The sequence below is a fragment of the Schistocerca piceifrons genome, chromosome X (assembly GCF_021461385.2).
Source record: "Schistocerca piceifrons isolate TAMUIC-IGC-003096 chromosome X, iqSchPice1.1, whole genome shotgun sequence".
NCBI lineage: Eukaryota > Metazoa > Arthropoda > Insecta > Orthoptera > Acrididae > Schistocerca > Schistocerca piceifrons.
In genome coordinates, this window is record NC_060149.1 from 250,854,912 (window position 1) to 250,872,956 (window position 18,045).

General features: G+C 38.6%; 1 protein-coding gene across 7 annotated transcripts in view; it reads right to left on the reverse strand.

Moving 5' to 3' along the window:
• LOC124721246 (CLIP-associating protein 1-A) overlaps positions 1–18,045 on the reverse strand; it is a 245,297-nt gene that overhangs the window by 177,527 nt on the left and 49,725 nt on the right. For 5 of the 7 annotated variants that reach the window (XM_047246107.1, XM_047246106.1, XM_047246109.1 and 2 more), the window contains 3 exons: positions 10,286–10,332; positions 2,365–2,437; positions 883–951 (listed from right to left, as the gene is read on the reverse strand). In XM_047246107.1, the coding sequence (XP_047102063.1) occupies positions 883–951; positions 2,365–2,437; positions 10,286–10,332 (189 nt within the window). The remainder of the gene's footprint in view (positions 1–882; positions 952–2,364; positions 2,438–10,285; positions 10,333–18,045) is intronic. The other 2 variants (XM_047246110.1, XM_047246111.1) reach the window with 1 other exon arrangement.

The window sequence follows — 18,045 nt, forward strand, 5'->3', positions numbered from 1 at the left end:
ATACATAATTCAGAAAACATCAATTAGTAATAGTACAGAAGTATATATACTTTCTCTGATAAAGTTGTCAACAGATGTAATAAGCCACAAAGTTTTAAGTCCACAACACTAAAAGTTCTAATTCAGCTATAAGAATGTTTTTCATAGATATTTCAGACCATAATTTAAAGTATGCCTATTTGTCGACTACAAATACAGATAACTCTGACCATTGACTTTTTAAATATTTATTTATTTCCTCAAACTACTTTTTGAGACTAATGAGGAATGCACAAGTTGTGTGTGTATTTTCGTAGCATGATGCTGGATACTGGCTTGCGGCAGTATGGGCAGTGATGTACTTAATATCGACCTGGAAGTTTCCATTTTAATTACATACTGACCACACAATTAACTTTATACTGCAAACAGTGGCTGTCATATAAATCTACCAGTATCGGTTGTACAAGTACTATACGGAAATGAACATATATATTAAAAGACACTGGTCACAGTTACCTGTATTTATTTTAAAATAACACAGTAATTTTTTCTAAAATGTCCATAAATGACAAATGTAATCTTAATATGCCTCATAAATGTTTCTACACTTGCAACTGGGTAAAATCACTGTCGTTTTACTATGAAATAACTTGTATGATTTCAAAATAATGGAAATGATGCACACTACTTTACATTTAATATCTTGTACAGTTATTCACATTTGTTACACCTTGCATACATCCACAGACAGTAAACAGTACACAGTACACAACAGTGATGAGAAATTTGAATAACATTAATTCTACACTAATCAAGCCTACTCACTTGAGTCTACATGAACTATATACATTGTGGCAAAGGTGTTCACAATGGGGGGGTGGGGGGGTGAAAAAATCGTACCTGGTGCAGATGACGCAGTAACCAATTGACGTTTAAAGGAGGCCGAACGCCTGGTTTTAGATCCCGGCCCTTTCGTTAACATGCAAAGCAGAACAGACACCATATTAAGGAAGTGAGTATGGGTCACATCAACAATTGCAAGACAATAATTCAGAAGATGATACATTATACAGCTCAAAAAGGAAAGTTTATTCAGAATTGTGATTAGCCTACATACGAAAATAAGTAAAGCTAATGATGATGGTTAAGCAAGCAAACATGCAGACAGATATACAAGCAAGCAGCAATGTCACTGGATGATAGAGTGTAAAATATCCACATCAAACCACACACAGCAGAATTTGAAATATCTGTGAGTTTCACATAAAAATATGTTAGAAAGCATTTAGGATACAGAATCCATTTTGTAAATTATTGTGACACACCAGTAACAATACATTACCTGGAAACTTCACCACCATCCAATCTTAAACCAGTTTAATGTTCTTTTTAATATTTAAATTGTATTAATGTGAACACATTAAGCTAGACTGTGTTACAAGGATAATCCCCCCCCCACACACACACACACACACACTTCACCTTTTAGACACATGTATATTCAGTGAGCAGTACATACAGTGCACTCACATAAATACGTTTAAATTATCAGGACAACAGTACATTAGTTTTTACACGTGGTAACAGAAAATATCTGCAATGACAACGGCATTTAATCGTAAATGTCAGCTTTTTATAAAAAGTTCAAGTTATTTCATCAATTTCACTAGCATGAAAACTGTCTCTGAAGAAAGTATTCAGTACAGATCCTAAAAGCTCAGTGACATTAGTGTTGGAAAATAGTACACACACCAAACCAAAATGTAATGTCATATCTGCAACAGAACAAAGAACTCAACTCCATTAAATGACGTCCATTTCTTCTCAATATTATCAATCCTGCAAATCTAAGGCAAAGCATTCATTGCATTCCCTCAAAGTATTTTCTTTTATATATATTATTTAAATGCAAGGACTGATTTCTTTCATTACTGTGAGCTTCACACTGTAAAGGAGAAATAGCATGCTGTCCTTGTAATCAACAAATTTAAAAAAATGCCCAAACTGAAAATTATGAGTGTGCCAAAATCTCAGCATCTATCTAATATAGAACCAGAAAAATCCAGTAAACATTAAATATAAATTACTCATGAAATAACATGCACCTGTTTGCTCATTCACAATACCTATTCAAGTAACGTGTCATCCAGGTACAGCCTCGCAAAAGATGAGTAATATAGGAACATAAATTTATTATTGATGACAGAAAAGGTAGTTGCGGCAAGATCCATTTCCTGCAGTGTAGTCTTTTTGTCTACAGACAAAACATATCAGTGCTCATATTACAGATCATCATATAAAATATAGTAGATAAAATATTTTTTCCCCACACGAAGGAAATGAACATGCCAGCAATGAATTAGTAACAAATTTGTTTCTTACCTGGTGAAGTTGCTTTGCCTACTCCAGAGTTCTTCCTTGAAAAACTTGCAGATCGCTGTCTTCCAGATTTTGGCTGAAAATCACACACATTACCAATGAAATGATTGCATTCAACTAAAACACGTATTATATAACAGTAACATCAATTTTCATTCATGTGTCAGATGAAATGTTCAAAATAACACCATTAACTGGAGGTCCAGAAATACAGTTCAAAAGTAGATAAAAAAATTGCTCAGCAATTTAAAACTGTTCTTCTCTTACTATCAGCAAAATGCTCATGAAATTTGTAAATTTTTCCCACAGTCAACAGTACTGGTGTGTTCTATGGGTTGCTTCCAAAAGTTGTGGATTCTACTGATGACAATGACAATTAATAACACTACATAAGTATAACAGAGAAAAAAGAGTCACCCTCAAGTGATATTACACTTATACCGTGTAATGTAATGTCTAAACTCACAATGGTCTCAATTCAGCAATGAAGAAAGTCCACAGTTTCTTCAGGAATGTCATAACCAGCTGAAGCCACTCACTGATTAGATCCTGTAGAGAAACCAAATTCAGGAGATATTGATAGCTATGTCTGACATGATGTTCCAGATGGTTCCAGCATTTCATGGGTCAGCTGAGGTGCAAGAGGGCGCCTGAGTGAGTAATACAAATTTGTGGGCTCAGGTCACCGTATGAGTAACACCAAAACATCACTGAACCATTTTCAGCCTGAACTACAGCCTCAGCACACTGCGAGTTAAACATACCAATGGGCCATTGGTGTTCCCAATGTCCTGAATGATTCGAAGAGAGAAAAATCATGTCTCGTCAGACCACAGTACGTGCCTCAGCCAGATACTATGCAGTTTCTGTGTTGTTTGGCCATCTGAAGAAGTGATGTTTCATGAGCTACTGTGAGCAATGGCCTTTTGTGAGATGTCTGATACCCAAGTGCCCACAGCATTTTATTCCTCTCCCAATGTTTGCTAGGAAATGGCTGACATTGACCTGCACTTAGTGACAGTGACAATACCAGGTGTTAAAAATCAATAAAAACAGTCTCGATCACATTTTCGGATTTTTTATTTGTTGGAAAGTGGTTTCGACTTTTTCCTCACACCACCTTCATGCTTACACCTCCTTTATGGCTGCTGGTGGCAGCAGTCACTGCAGTGACAACAATACTTCTACGGATCTTGCTCTGTCTGCTGCCACCAGCAGCCATAATGGCGGTGTAAGCCAGAAGATGGTCCAAGGAAAGGGCCAAAACAGGTTGGCAACAAATAAAAAATAAGAAAATGTGATCGAGACTGTTTTTATCGATTTTTAACATTTCATACTGATCACTGTGCTCCAGTCAAGAACCATTTCTACAATTGTAAATGCCAGATGTGTATGAAACAGATTATTGTTGACAATGCATGACACTCATCTTCAGTCCTGTCCATTACGTCAGTGGTGGATGGTTACACAACTGCCTGGCACCATTTCTACAACATTTACAGCACTCCAAAGAGCTCTAACATGTCATTTTAAGAGGGTGATTAACATTTAGTGAGTTTATTAACAATATTATTATTATTATTTTAATAACATGTTTTGGGTTATTACATGAGTTAAAAATCCATTTTTCTACACAGTATTTCTGGACAAGTCTTTATCTTCAAGTGTTACAAATCAGTGCTTTTGTGTGTGCTCACTATTTGATCTTATAGACTGAGTTTTTGATAGTGACCCCCCCCCCCCCCCACCCCCACACTTATAGCAGAATTTGACTCCTCAATGCCTGTCTACACTCTTTTACACCCTTTTTTTTATCATATTACCTCCCACTACTGCATGAAATGTATATGTCCTACATGTCCTCTGGCTCTGATGAATGAGTGCTAAACCCCAAGCCTTGCTTGCACTGAAATCCCATTTGTGTTTTTCTATGTCCTTGTATCAGCAGACTCCTTACTTCCACTGTCCTGTAAACTTCAAGCTTGCTTCACGATGTTTGTCCTGCCCTATTTTGTTTCATTATGATACACTAGCAGCATTTAGTGACACCTTCATTACTTCCCAGTTTCAGTCAAGTATGTCAATGATTTTCTTGTAAACCACCTTAACTCCTTTGATTGTTTCAGATACAGCATCCCACATCAGTGTGGAATGATGCATACACCCGGTTTTCAGAGGCCTCAATTATATTTAACATTACTAAGCAGTCATTTTATGTTCATTGGTTGGGACTGAATACAATGCATGCAGTGTTTCCAGAGAAGACAACAGAATCTTTTTTTTTTTTTTTTTTTTTTTTTTTGGGGACAGCATCAAGTGGATAACAGATTCATTCTTTTTCTTCATATTTCTCAGTCTTTTTTCATAGGTTCAGTTCATTTTGGCTGCAACATTCACTTGATTTGTTGATCTAAATAACCATTACATTAGAAAATTACTTGAAAGTATTGTAGTGTTTTGACAAGGCTCTTTTCAGAATTAATTTTCACTCTGCAGTAGTGTGTATGCTGATTTGAAACTTCCTCACTGTGCCTGACCGGAACTTGAAACTGGGACCTTCGCCTTTCACAGGCAACTGCTCTACCAGTTGAGCACAACTCAGAACCTGCCCTCACACCCTTACTTCTGCCAGTAGCTTATCACCTACCCTCAAAACTTCACTTAAGACTCTCCATGTATAACTGTAAGCAAGTACCCTGGATGAGAGTGCACAGCAGGTCATTTCTTTGTGACAGGTCATTACAGTTCAAATTGTGGAGTAGGGGTTGGAGAGTGTGGATTTTCTATACACATTGCTAAATCTACCCTTTACACCCCTTATCTGTTATGCATTCAAGGAAGTCGGCTCTTTAAGTACTCATATTCTGAACCATGTTATAGAAATTATACTCTCTACGATCCTGTAATATTATTTTAAATATTTCGCATTCTCCTAACATCAGATGGTTTGTACTACCGTACACTTCTGGTAATTAGCTATGTTTACTATGTTCCTAAAGATCTCAGAAAAACTGTCATATCTGCTTGTCAAAACTGCATGATAAGACAATGCATAACAATTCTGTGATCATCATTTGGTCTAGTAAAGTTGTTGTTCAATGGTTGTGTTATTTATGAAGAATTATTGAGACATTCGGAGACTTTTCAATGACTTTTCTCCTCATTAAAATCCGTTCTACTTTGGAAAAAGTTTCCTTCTAACTTATTACATTTTATCCAACACCATACTATCTTAGCATAGTGCTCAAAAATTTTAAACAATTCAGGCATTCATCTTGTGGAAGAGTATCATTTTCTGCACCACATGGGGTATACTTGGCTCAATCTCTTAGAAAATTTATCTAATAAAGAACTGTAATATGGGCCTGTAATCAATTTTTCCCCTTTCCAAAAATAGTTCAAATGGCTCTGAGCACTATGGGACTCAACATCTGAGGTCATCAGTCCCCTAGAACTTAGAACTACTTAAACCTAACTAACCTAAGGACATCACACACATCCATTCCCAAGGCAGGATTCAAACCTGCGACCGTAGCAGTCACGCGGTTCCGGGCTGAAGTGCCTAGAACCGCACGGCCACCGCGGCCGGCTTCCCCTTTCCAGAGAGCTGATAAATATGCTATGCAACTCTCAAAAAGGCATCATCATTACTTTTCACATCATACAACAGAACTACCAACAGTAAGTGGGAATTCACTACAGGAACTCTACTGCAATAACTGTTACTAGCACTCAAATTACAATTAAATTCCCTACATATCATAAACCAAAATGAAGGCTGAAGCTGTTCTCTATTTGACAATTAGTTTCCTCATCACAGTGTTTAATTATGAATAGTCCTATTGGAGTTGGTTGCCTTCTTCCAACCAGTGAAGTGACTTACCCAACTAGTTATAAAGAGACATGCAGTTTAAGTGGACACCAAACCAGAGTGCAACTTAGTGTTTTGCACATACATAAAGCATTGATAAAGGTGAAATGTAACACTAAATTACTGTAATAGTATCAAAACCAACCAGGGATTGCATTCCTAACCTTTGGATTTGCAATGTTTCACTCACCCATCTATTCACATGTCAACCATTATACAACATCATAAAAATTCACAAAAATTAGCCTTGAGTTTATCTATACAGTGGCGATACATGGTCACACTTCTAATAAACTGTGAGCATCAACAGGCCCAACATATTGCCAGTTTTATTATGCCCAATGGTTTGTTTTCCCCACGGACCATCTGCTGAAAGAATAAGAAAATAAAATATATTTGTGCAATATGTGTAAAAATGATGATGTAGATGTCCACGTAATGTATGTGCTACACATATCCTGCAGCACAGTGATTTAAAAAGAGCTTTGTGCAATCCACAGTTCACTGGTTCCTCCCCCCCTTGACCCCAACACATTTTGTGTACCACTACTATCCTATCTATAGAACATTTAATGCATTTTCATTCTGTTTTACCTAACTTGCCTTGGAATCAAAATAAGTCATTGTCAATGAATTTCAATAAAGAGCCCTGACTTGAGAAAAAATTAACAACAACCTATAATACAGCATAGTGCCATCTTCAACATCCAAGGAAAGGATGGATCCTATTTGAGATTCATTCAAATAAATCTAAAATTGGTGGCCGATGGGATTTTATACAAATCATTGTGACATGCCAGAGGAGGTGCTATTGGGTCCCTAACTAGTTCGAGTACAGCCATATCTTTCAATTGTGGGGAGGGAAAACGTGTTATTTTACCCCCAAGCTACTCTGGCTAATTTGAACATATCCAGCAGTGTAAGTGGTATCTTTTTGGAAGGTATAATCCCCTTCTGGGAATCATTTCTGTGCCTCTGAATGAACAAAGTCACCACAGAATTTATGAGACACCTTTTCCGAAAGTGAAGCACTGAAACAATATTTTGTGGCTAATTCAATGTTACTGAGAGTGTGGTCCATGTCTAACCCACTTCAAGCTGTTCAAAGATTCTGCCCTGAAAAACAAGAGTCCAAATCGTGTCTTTGTGACATTACATTACTTGACACAAAAGATTATACTCTTCTCACAATGAATAGCAAGTGCAACTGAGATAATACGAATCTAACGCACTGTTTCTCATTATCCCTGAATTGTGTAGCTATTCAGAATTGCCAGTACTCTGTTACTACATAGGTAATACAACTGTTGTTTATCGGGAAACCTTCAGTCATTTACAGTAGGTGCTACAACATTCTCTGTCCACTGTATTCTTTTCCCGAAATATATTTAATTTTTGGACACTAGTGTAATACAAAGAAAGTATGAAGAAAAATACATACATGTTAGCAAGCACTGGACATAATTCATGTGACTTGTGGCTACATCTATACCATATGTAGCTCAGGTGCAGTGACTCACTGGGGAAACTACAAGAACCCCCCCCCCCCCCCCCCCCCCCCACACACACACACACACACACACACACACACACACACACACACACACACACACACACACACACACACACACGGTGGCAGCATTGCATATACAACATGTAAAAGGGCAGTGCACTGGTGGGGCTGTCATTTGTACTCAGGTGATTCATGTGAAAAGGTTTCGGATGTGATTATGGCCACACGAAGGGAATTAACAGACATGGAACACGTAATGGTAGTTGAAGCTCGATGCATGAGGCGTTCAGTCTCAGAAATGGTTAGGGAGTTCAATATTCCAAGACCTACAATGTCAAGAGTGTAACGAGAATATCAAATTTCAGGCATTACCTCTCACCATAGACAATGTAGTGGCTGCCAGCATTCACTTAATGACCGAGAGCAGCTGCGTCTGCATACAGTTGTCAGTGCTAACAAACAAGCAACACTGTGTGAAATAACCATGGAAATCAATGTGGGATGTATGATGTACGTTAGGACAGTGCGGCAAGATGTGGCATTAATGGGCTATGGCAGCAGATGACTGACATGTGTGCCTTTGCTAGCAGCGCATCAAGCTGCAGCACTTTTCCTGGGCTTGTGACCTATCAGTTGGACCCCAGACGACTTGAAAACCATGGCCTGGTCAGATGAGTCCCAATTTCAGTTGGTAAGAGTTGATGGTAGCGTCTGAGTGTGATGCAGAGTCTGTGAAGCCATAGACCCATGTTGTCAACAAGGCACTGTGCAAGCTACTGTTGGCTCCATAACGGTGTGGGCTGTGTTTACAGGGAACAGACTGGGCCCTCTGGTCCTACTGAACCAATCATTCACTGGAAATGCTATGTTCGGCTACTTGGAGACTATTTGCAGCCATTCATGGATTCCTTGTTCCGAAACAGCAATGCACAATGTCACCGGGCCACTATTGTTCGCAACTGATTTGAAGAACATTCTGGACAATTCAAACGAATAATTTGGCCACACAGATTGCCCACCATGAATTCCATCAAACATTTACAGGCCATAATCAAAAGGTTGGTACACAAAATTCTATACTGGCAACATATTCGCAGTTATGGACAGCTATGGGGGGCAGCTTGCTCAATATTTCTGCAGGGGCTTCCAATGCTTTGTTGAGTCCATGTCATGTCAAGTTTCTGCACTACACCAGGCAAAAGCAGGTCTGCCATGATATTAAGAGATATCCCATGACTTTTGCCACTTCAGTATATTACCAACAACTGAGGTGGTGTGAAGAAGAAACAATTGTGCTGACAGATTAATCAGTGTTACCAAAGGAAAGGATTATTGGTCAGAAGAGTTGTGTAAATTTTTAAATCAATGATCACTGAAGACTGTGCACACTGAGAATGGCACAATAAAACACAATACTACAATTAAAGGCATGTCACATAGGTAGCACAAACCACCTGAGAACACTGAAGTGTGTCAGAACAACTGATACAGTTACAGGCACTGCTTGGTGTCCTTTTCTGCGAAGAGACTGGTCTGTTCGCCACCTAATTTTTCCGGCTTCCTTTGTCCTAGATAGTAAAGTTCTAATTCAAATTGTTAAACCATAAAAGACACATATTTATTCCAAGCTTTGTAGTTGGCAACTCCAATAGATGTGCGTTCAGCACCCAATGCCCAGTTACGCAGTTTGTTGTCCATTTACAATGCTGCATTCTATTCCATTTCATCATTACAGAGCCTTTGTACTGACAATGGTAGTGTCCCTCCTCCTAGAGTGCTCTGGTATTATGTTCCAGCAGAATAATAACTGATATCATGTCACTCCAACTGTCTAAGACAGACTTTTTGATCAGCAGATGCCGTTCCTTCCTTATTGATGACATTCACTTGATAGATGTCCCCCATATGGCAGAATCAGTCTCCACACATGACCTATGGAATCACATCATAGCAACTTGGAAGTCACAGGACAACAATGGAGCACACATATTTTAAAATCTCATGATACCCTATGAAAAACTTCTTGTTGCTACAACAGGTTCAATAACAACCAGTTCTCTTGGTAAAAATTTGTGAAGTAGTAATGAAAATAAATGTCTTGTCATTAACAATCTATATATTAAATGATTTTTTACTGGTTCCATTATTCTAAAGCAACACTTTTCTTTAACAGCTGTGGAATTTATAAGTGAACTAGTTATCCAGCACAGGTTGGGGCGCAGGGTACCCAAGTAATGAAAATTTAGAATGAGATAATTTTTCCCACGGGATTTGCAGTTCAACCGGCAATCGAATAGTTTTGCATACAAATGAACACAGACTTTAAAACATGACCAAATAAAGTTATCAGCAGGCAGATAGAAACATCAGGTTAAATCCACTCAATCCTTAACTGAGCAACTTCAGTGTAAATCACTGACAAAAAAGCACACGAGTTGGAACATTTCAGGAGAGAGGAAAAATACCTTGTTAACATTATTAGATTACTAAATGTTGGAAGTTGGGAGTGAAACTTTTTGTAAAAAAATTGTTATACTTACGATAGCACCAGCATCTCCATCAGGTTCATCAAAGGACCTTGCAGAATCTGAAAAATGAATTTATCATCAGTCTAACAGTTGCAAAATTGTCAGCAGACTATCCCCCAATTTCTTTATTGTTAATAGCTTTGTTTCTTATCACAAGCACGTGCTTAGGATCTAAGATACAGTCAAGTCCTCATTCAGCCTGCAGCTGAATCTACAACAGCAAATATTGTAAAATGCAATCCTCTAAACAGCAGCATAACAAGTTCAGTTGCAAACAAGCACCAATAAGAATCCCCCACCTAGAACAGAAAGCCTAACATCAGCAGGTCAGAGCATCTTCCTTGCAGCAGTACCTACAATATAAGCACACTGTGAATTTCATCTGATGCTACTTTATCTTTCACAAAGAGTCACATCCTCCTATTGGCAACATTTTTTTCCAGATCAACAATGAGCTAATCATATTTAACACAGATGCCATACTGTGTCCATAAAACATTTCAACATTCACACATGGCCCAATAGGCATCTCAATGAAATCATTTGCTTGTCCTTTTGTGAATGGAGACTCCTCATAATACTCTGGACCATTTTATTTCCAGGGAACAACTGATGAATGGTCACTCACAACACTAATGGAATCAATGGAGAAATTCCACCACTAGTAATTCAATACACTCCAGAGTCCCCAGGATTATATTATGTTCTGCACTGGACATAGTAAGCTTCTTTTCAATATGATCAGTGCTTTCATTTTAAAGTGCTCACATACACACATCAAAAAGAGTTTTTAATGGGCTCGGTTCTGAGAGTTCCAGCACCTGTACAGAAAATTGGAATAGAGATCAACAGAAACATCATTTCCGCCATTTTTAGTGCTCATGAGAACCACACGTTGCATGTTGTACCACCATACAGGAAGACCTTCAGAGGAGATGGTCCAGATTGCTGTACACACTGGCACCTGTAATACCCAGCATCAAATCCTTTTCCATTGACGCATGTCTGTATTCATCATGGTATACTATCCACTAGTTCATAAAGGCACTGTTCGTCCAGATTGTCCCACTCCTCAACAGCGATTCAGCATAGATCCCTCTGAGTTGTTGTTTGGTCATGTCGTCCATAAACAGCCCTTTTCAATCTATCACAGGCATGTTTGATATGGTTCATGTCTGGAGAACATGCCGGCCACTCTAGTCAAGCGATGTCGTTATCCTGAAGGAAGTCATTCACAAGATGTGTATGATGGGGGCGCAAATTATCGTCCATGAAGACGAATGCCTCGCCAATATGCTGCCGATACAGTTGCACTGTCGGTTGAAGGATGGCAAACACACATCGTACAACTATTATGGCGCCTTCCATGACCACCAGCAGCGTATGTCAGCCCCACATAATGCCATCCCGAAAAAGCAGGGAACCTCCATCTTGCTGCACTCGCTGGACAGTGTGCCTAAGGCGTTCAGCCTGACCGGGTTGCCTCCAAACACGTCTCTGATGATTTGATGATTGTCTGGTTGAAGGCATATGCGATACTCATTGGTGAAGAGAGTGTGATGCCAATCCTGATCGGTCCATTCGGCATGTTGTTGGGCCCATCTGTACTGTGCTGCATGGGGTCATGGTTGCAAAGATGGACCTCACAATGGACGTCAGGAGTGAAGTTGCACATCATGCAGCCTATTGCGTACAGTTTCAGTCATAACACAACGTACTGTGGCTGCAAGAAAGCATTATTCAACATGGCGGCGTTGCTGTCAGGGCTCCTCTGAGCCATCATCTGTAGGTAGTGGTCATCCACTGCAGTAGTAGCCCTTGGGCGGCCTGAGAAAGGCATGTCATCGACAGTTTCTGTCTCTCTGTATCTCCTCCACGTCCAAACAACACCGCTTTTATTCACTCCGGGATGCCTGAACACTTCCCTTGTCGAGAGCCCTTCCTGGCACAAAGTAACGATGTGGACACGATCAAACTGCAGTATTGACCGTTTAGGCATGGTTGAACTGCAGACAACACGAGCCGTGCACCTCCTTCCTGGTGGACTGACTGGAACTGATCGACTGTCTGACCCCCTCCGTCTAATAGGCACTGCTCATGCAAGGTTGTTTACATCTTTGGACAGGTTTAGTGACATCTCTGAACAGTCAAAGCGACTTTGTCTGTGATACGATATCCACAGTCAATGTCTATCTTCAGGAGTTCTGGGAACTGGTGTGATGCAAAACTTTCTTTGATGTGTGTATAACATAACACAAATAAGTATATAACACAAATAAGTTTAAGAAAGACATCTGCCATTGATAATTTACCGCTTGCCAGTAAATTGGTAAATGCTGTCAGTCTCCTCGATAACCAGTTACTCAGATTCTGAGTTACCTGCATATAAATCCAAAACTGCTTTGGTCAAATTGCAAGAGATCTCACTGTTCTTGAATATTACAATATTATGAAAAGGAAAGTTTCTACTCATGTAGCAACTTTCCTTTTCATAATATTATTACATTCCATCCTGGATTTTCCATTGTTTGTTCTTGAATATTCGTGCATAAACACTCTAAAGGGCAGAATACAAATTCAATACTACACATAGAGCCGAAAGAATGCAGCTAGCATTTTGTGTCATGAAGAATTGCTATTGCATGGTTAATGGCTAATGGCTCACACCATCTTGGCTAAGATACAAACAGGACTTCTCCGGAAAGTGAATGAATTCATATTCAATTGAGAATATTGGACCTATCAACCTAATGACATACATGTGTCATCTTTAGATTATAGCAGTATATTCATGATCTGTCTAATCTATTCCCAACCTGTCACTCAGTCACTCATGAACCATACCTCAGTCTTCATAGTCCTTGCAAGCACAGAAGGTCTCTCACTAAACCCGGGACCAAAAAAACTAGCAAAACATCAAAAGTGAAGGGGTCAGCTGTTTTCATCATCACATTAATATGTGAGAATAAGGAAACTGAAACTGATGTAAAGTCTCTTCTAAAGAAAATTACAAATAATAATACCTAGTCATATCTCCAGTCAGGTAAACTGACAAGCAATAGCAGTATGGTAGAATGTTGAAAAATCACCAGCAAACAAGGCTTATTCCAAAGCACTCCTCACCTACAAGAATATGATATGGTGTGATGGCAAAATAGATAATCAAATAATTATTTCACTGAGTAAACTGTTGTCCTGAGTAAAATGTACACCTCCAACTTTATATGGGATGGTGGTGGTGGTGGTGGTGGTGGTGGTGGTGGTGGTGGTGACTAACCTATGGAAATCATATACTTTTTCTCTCAATCAAAGACAAAACACTCATACAGTGTCAGTGCAGGAAAGCTTCCGATATACTCTCCTCCCATGCAATATTATTATGATAGGTAATTACATAATCCAAAGAAATATCTGCAAAGATTAATGGTGTTCCTTGGTGGCACTCTGCAATGCACCTGATTCTCTTTATTCACATAGCCATACCTACTTGAAGACATTTAATCTTATGATGGCTTCAGAGGGAAAGCTGTAATGTCCCTTGAGGACATAGGTAAAATGTTGATTTCTACAACATCTTAGGCACCTGAGCCATATCTGCTGGTAAGGCAGATTATAACCCTGAACAGAAAACATTTAGTTGTATACCTCAAAGGTGTTTAACGCAAAGTGTATAACTGTGACAATTCAAATGTACCAGCTGTTGGTACAACTATTAATACATTTGTATTTCTTGCCTCAGCAGCTTTCAGGTACATTTTCATTAAGGATATTCACTATTTTCTCAGTCACTGTAATTGTCAGTGTTACTTGAATGTCAACAGGGTGCTAAAACACAAGCACTTCTTGCAAAACTGAGAATTAAGTTTGGCCTTACCCAATTTATTTCTCTTCTGAAATGTTGAAGAAATCAAACAAAGGCATTTTTTGTTCTTTGATTTAGCAGGGAGAATCTATACAATGTTTCTAAACAACCTTGACAAAGAGGAATATTGTGGTCACTATGTGATTTAAGAATGTGCCTCACTTTCTCAGTCTTTCCCTCACATTAATGCACAGACAACATTGGAGTCCTTTCATTCATTTATAACAAAACAGTCTTCAAACACAGTGAGACAATTATGTAGTAGTTATTTTTGTGGCTCACTTCTGGGACCTAGTCTGAGACGGTATATAGAGTCAAATAACACATCTATCAATATTCACATCTCACAGATGTGGTATGATTGAGAGGAGGAGCAGTGATCCCAAGAGGAACAGCAGAAGAATAGATTTATATGGAGAATGTAACATGGTTAACCTTGTCATTCAATATGTAATGAGGTGATACACAGGGTTAGTCTAAACTCTACCATGGTTGTCTGCTGAGTGTTTTTATATACGGAACCTTGTTAGAGAGTAATGAGCTACGCCTGTCATCCTAAAATCCTTAGTGACACCACTGTGTGCAGAATGCCTGCACACCAGTGCAAACACATTTAAAATAGAATGTATATTGTGTTGGTAAAATACAAAATGTTTCCTTTGACTCGGGGTTCATTCTGTTCACAAAACATGTTGTACAGCAAGTTACTGTCTTACATGGTTAAGACTCCCACGAGACTGAAAAAAGCCAGCTCTGCATATGTAAACCAATCCATCTTGTATCACTACATATACACAACTAAAACTAATTAATAAACAAAACCCAAAACAACACTGATCAGTTCAAATTGAAATTTGGTAGTGAAGTGGAAATAACTGTTTTGTAAATAGCAAGTACCAAGAATCAATGGAAATATTTTCTTTACAAACCAATACACATTCTACATCACATGTATCGTTCTAAATCACATAAACTGTGTTCTGATAATCTCAGTATTTTATAAAGTTCTGACAGCTATGTGGCACATGATGTTATTTTTTAGCAATACAATAACCAACAAAAACAACATAAGCTGTCCTAAAGCAACTGATTGGATGAAGAGTGATGAGTATCGTTACCGCCTTACGTGCCTTGCATCTCATTCTTACCAGTGGACTATTCTCACACAACTGGGATATAAGGTACAAACACAAAAGCACAAGTATGTATTTTGCATTAACTGTCTCATTTCCTTCAAGCACATCCATCGTACATTCATATGATGTTTATATCAAAATTTTAAAGGATGAACCAAAACAGGAAAGCTGGAGATAAGATTTTTGAAAGTTGGGAACAGTAGGACTTTCATTCTATAGGACAGCTAACAAATGGCAGTATGAGGTGTAAATGTAATACACACAAGAGGAATTGTGAAGATGGCTGCTCCATTGACGCTATGTGTAATGGAGACATTTTGTGTAGTTAAGGCATAAACCTGCTGAAACACATCACAGGATGTAATTGCCGCAACGTGATTCATGCATGGTACACTCAGTCTACAAGCTGCAACACTTCTGTGGCAGAAATACCAGATACCGGAAGTGATCCAGACAGTAGTGATGCCAAGAACATACAAATAAAAAAGTCAGAATGTAGTAGCAAAGGAAATCATCACACATGGTGACAGTACAGTCCAAAAGCATGCTGCAATCTGAAGAAAGTCTTGTATTAAATTCTTAAAAATCAAGTTTGGGTTGAAAAAAGTAAAACCTAAATTGTAACTATTTTCCCTAGTTTCTTGTATTTTCTAGGTATCTACAATGTGCAGGGCATTTTGAACTCAAAATAATCATGTAACAATCTAACATTTATTGACAACAATTTCTAATAAAATCTTATGTTCCTCAAATTTAGACATGTGCAATTGTTCCCTATGGTCTATGCCCCATTAGTGAGATACACCTCCATTGCCCAGAAACTCATCACAGGCAAAAGGAAAAAGCTTCTAAACTAGATGAGTGCTTAAATTGTTGGCCACATCAGTACTTATTCCAAAACTGTATTTAACAATGAAGAGATTGTTTCTAAATGCCTTCACTTTTCTGAACAAATAAACTGCAGTATCAATTAATGTACTTATATACTTTTCAGTAAAATGTTTCATGCACTGCTGTTTCACTTTTTCTCGGTCATTTAATAAACACGAAATGTTGATATTCTCATAAACACGATATGTTGCTATTCTCATAAATAGGATGTGTTGCTATTCTCATAAACACTAAATGTTGCTTTTCTCAGTCCCGATTTCAGCTCTTTTCTTGTCTCATATATTCCTGGTTATTATGTTTTGAGTTATGCTGTTCATAGCTACTATAAATGTTGCACAGATTTGGTCCACTAACAATATCACTAGATACTGAACAGATTATTTGATTTCTTTGTTCATAGCAAATATACTCCAACCGGAAATAGTGATGTTAGTCATCAATTCTGTGAGGCCACAGAACAAGACTGTTGATGCAACCCCTCTCCCCGCAGTTTCTCTCATACAATGTTCCACTTATTAACCACAGTCAAGTCCAAATCCAAAAGCAGGATCATCAATGAAGTACAACACTTCACACTGAAAGCACATTGATTAGACACCAACACAAAGACAGATCAGAACTGCCTCCAGCATGGAGTATGTTCTTAGTTACATGAACATCAAATATTGTAGAATATGCATGGATTAAAAACATAAAAATTTTCAGGAACCTACTAGACATGATAAACAAATATTTGATAGTGATTGGAATTGAATTAGTGACCCACAGGACATCAGCTGGCAATGTTAACGTCTACTCCACACAGGATGCAGCACAGTTCATGGCATTGCTCCCTCTGCTGGAGAAACGGTGATCTGCTGTTTCAGAAGTTCTCACTGGAGCCAATAACAGCACCCTAGATCTAGATCTTATCACTAGTCCTCTGTATGGCAGCTCTGGAGGATCCTCAGTTTCAGATCACATTGTCACATCCTCTCCACTACGATAAGTGTCGAAGGTAATCTCTCCCATTGTCACTTTGTGATCTTCGAGTAGGCTTTCAGTTTCCTTAAACAATGAGCAACCATTGTTGATCTGTGCCTCAGAACTGTAGCAGCACTTCATACAAAAATATGGAGATGTCTCTGTACTTTTGTCTTCTTGGTGAACGGTCATAACCCTGAACTTCGTACATGACATCTGGCAAGGGACGAAGGATATGATACCATACAAAGTAGCATTTTAGTAACATTTCCAACAGTCCCACTTTCCACACTAGCCTAAAAGTACATAGCAAGTTTCCCAGGCTATACATCATGGCTGTTGCATGGTGTCATAGCTCTTATCATCATTCCACAGGGCATCCAAGGACTGTATGGGAGCAAGCTGCCTTGCTTCTTTGGTCCTGGTAATGAAGCATTTCACAAAGTCATCCCGAGTATCACTGGTTAAAACAAGAACAGTATATCACTTGTCACTTAGGCTTCACAAGTATGGAGCAGAAAGAATGGTGTGAAGCCTGTAGTGTCTTGCCTTGCTGTTTTATGTGCAAATGTCGTTATGAGCAGTATCCTCATCTCAAGCTCTCCATTCTTTGAGAACATATTTGCCAATGTCTTATTAAAGCATTTCCTGAGGACATTTGGCTGTAAGTGGTAGGTAGTTCTCATCCTGTGATTCATGTTACAACACGAAATTATTTCTTATACTAGTCTCGAGTGGAAAACTTGCCCATGATCAGAGATCAAATCTGTGCTTTAAAATGATGTCTTTTACAAGGAACCTTGCAATTCCATGAGATCTGGCAGTCAGCACAGCTTTCGTGACAGTATAGATGGTGAGGCAGTCAGTGCAAGACTATTATTCGTCATTTCCCCTTAAAAGACTTGGGGAACCTCCCTAAG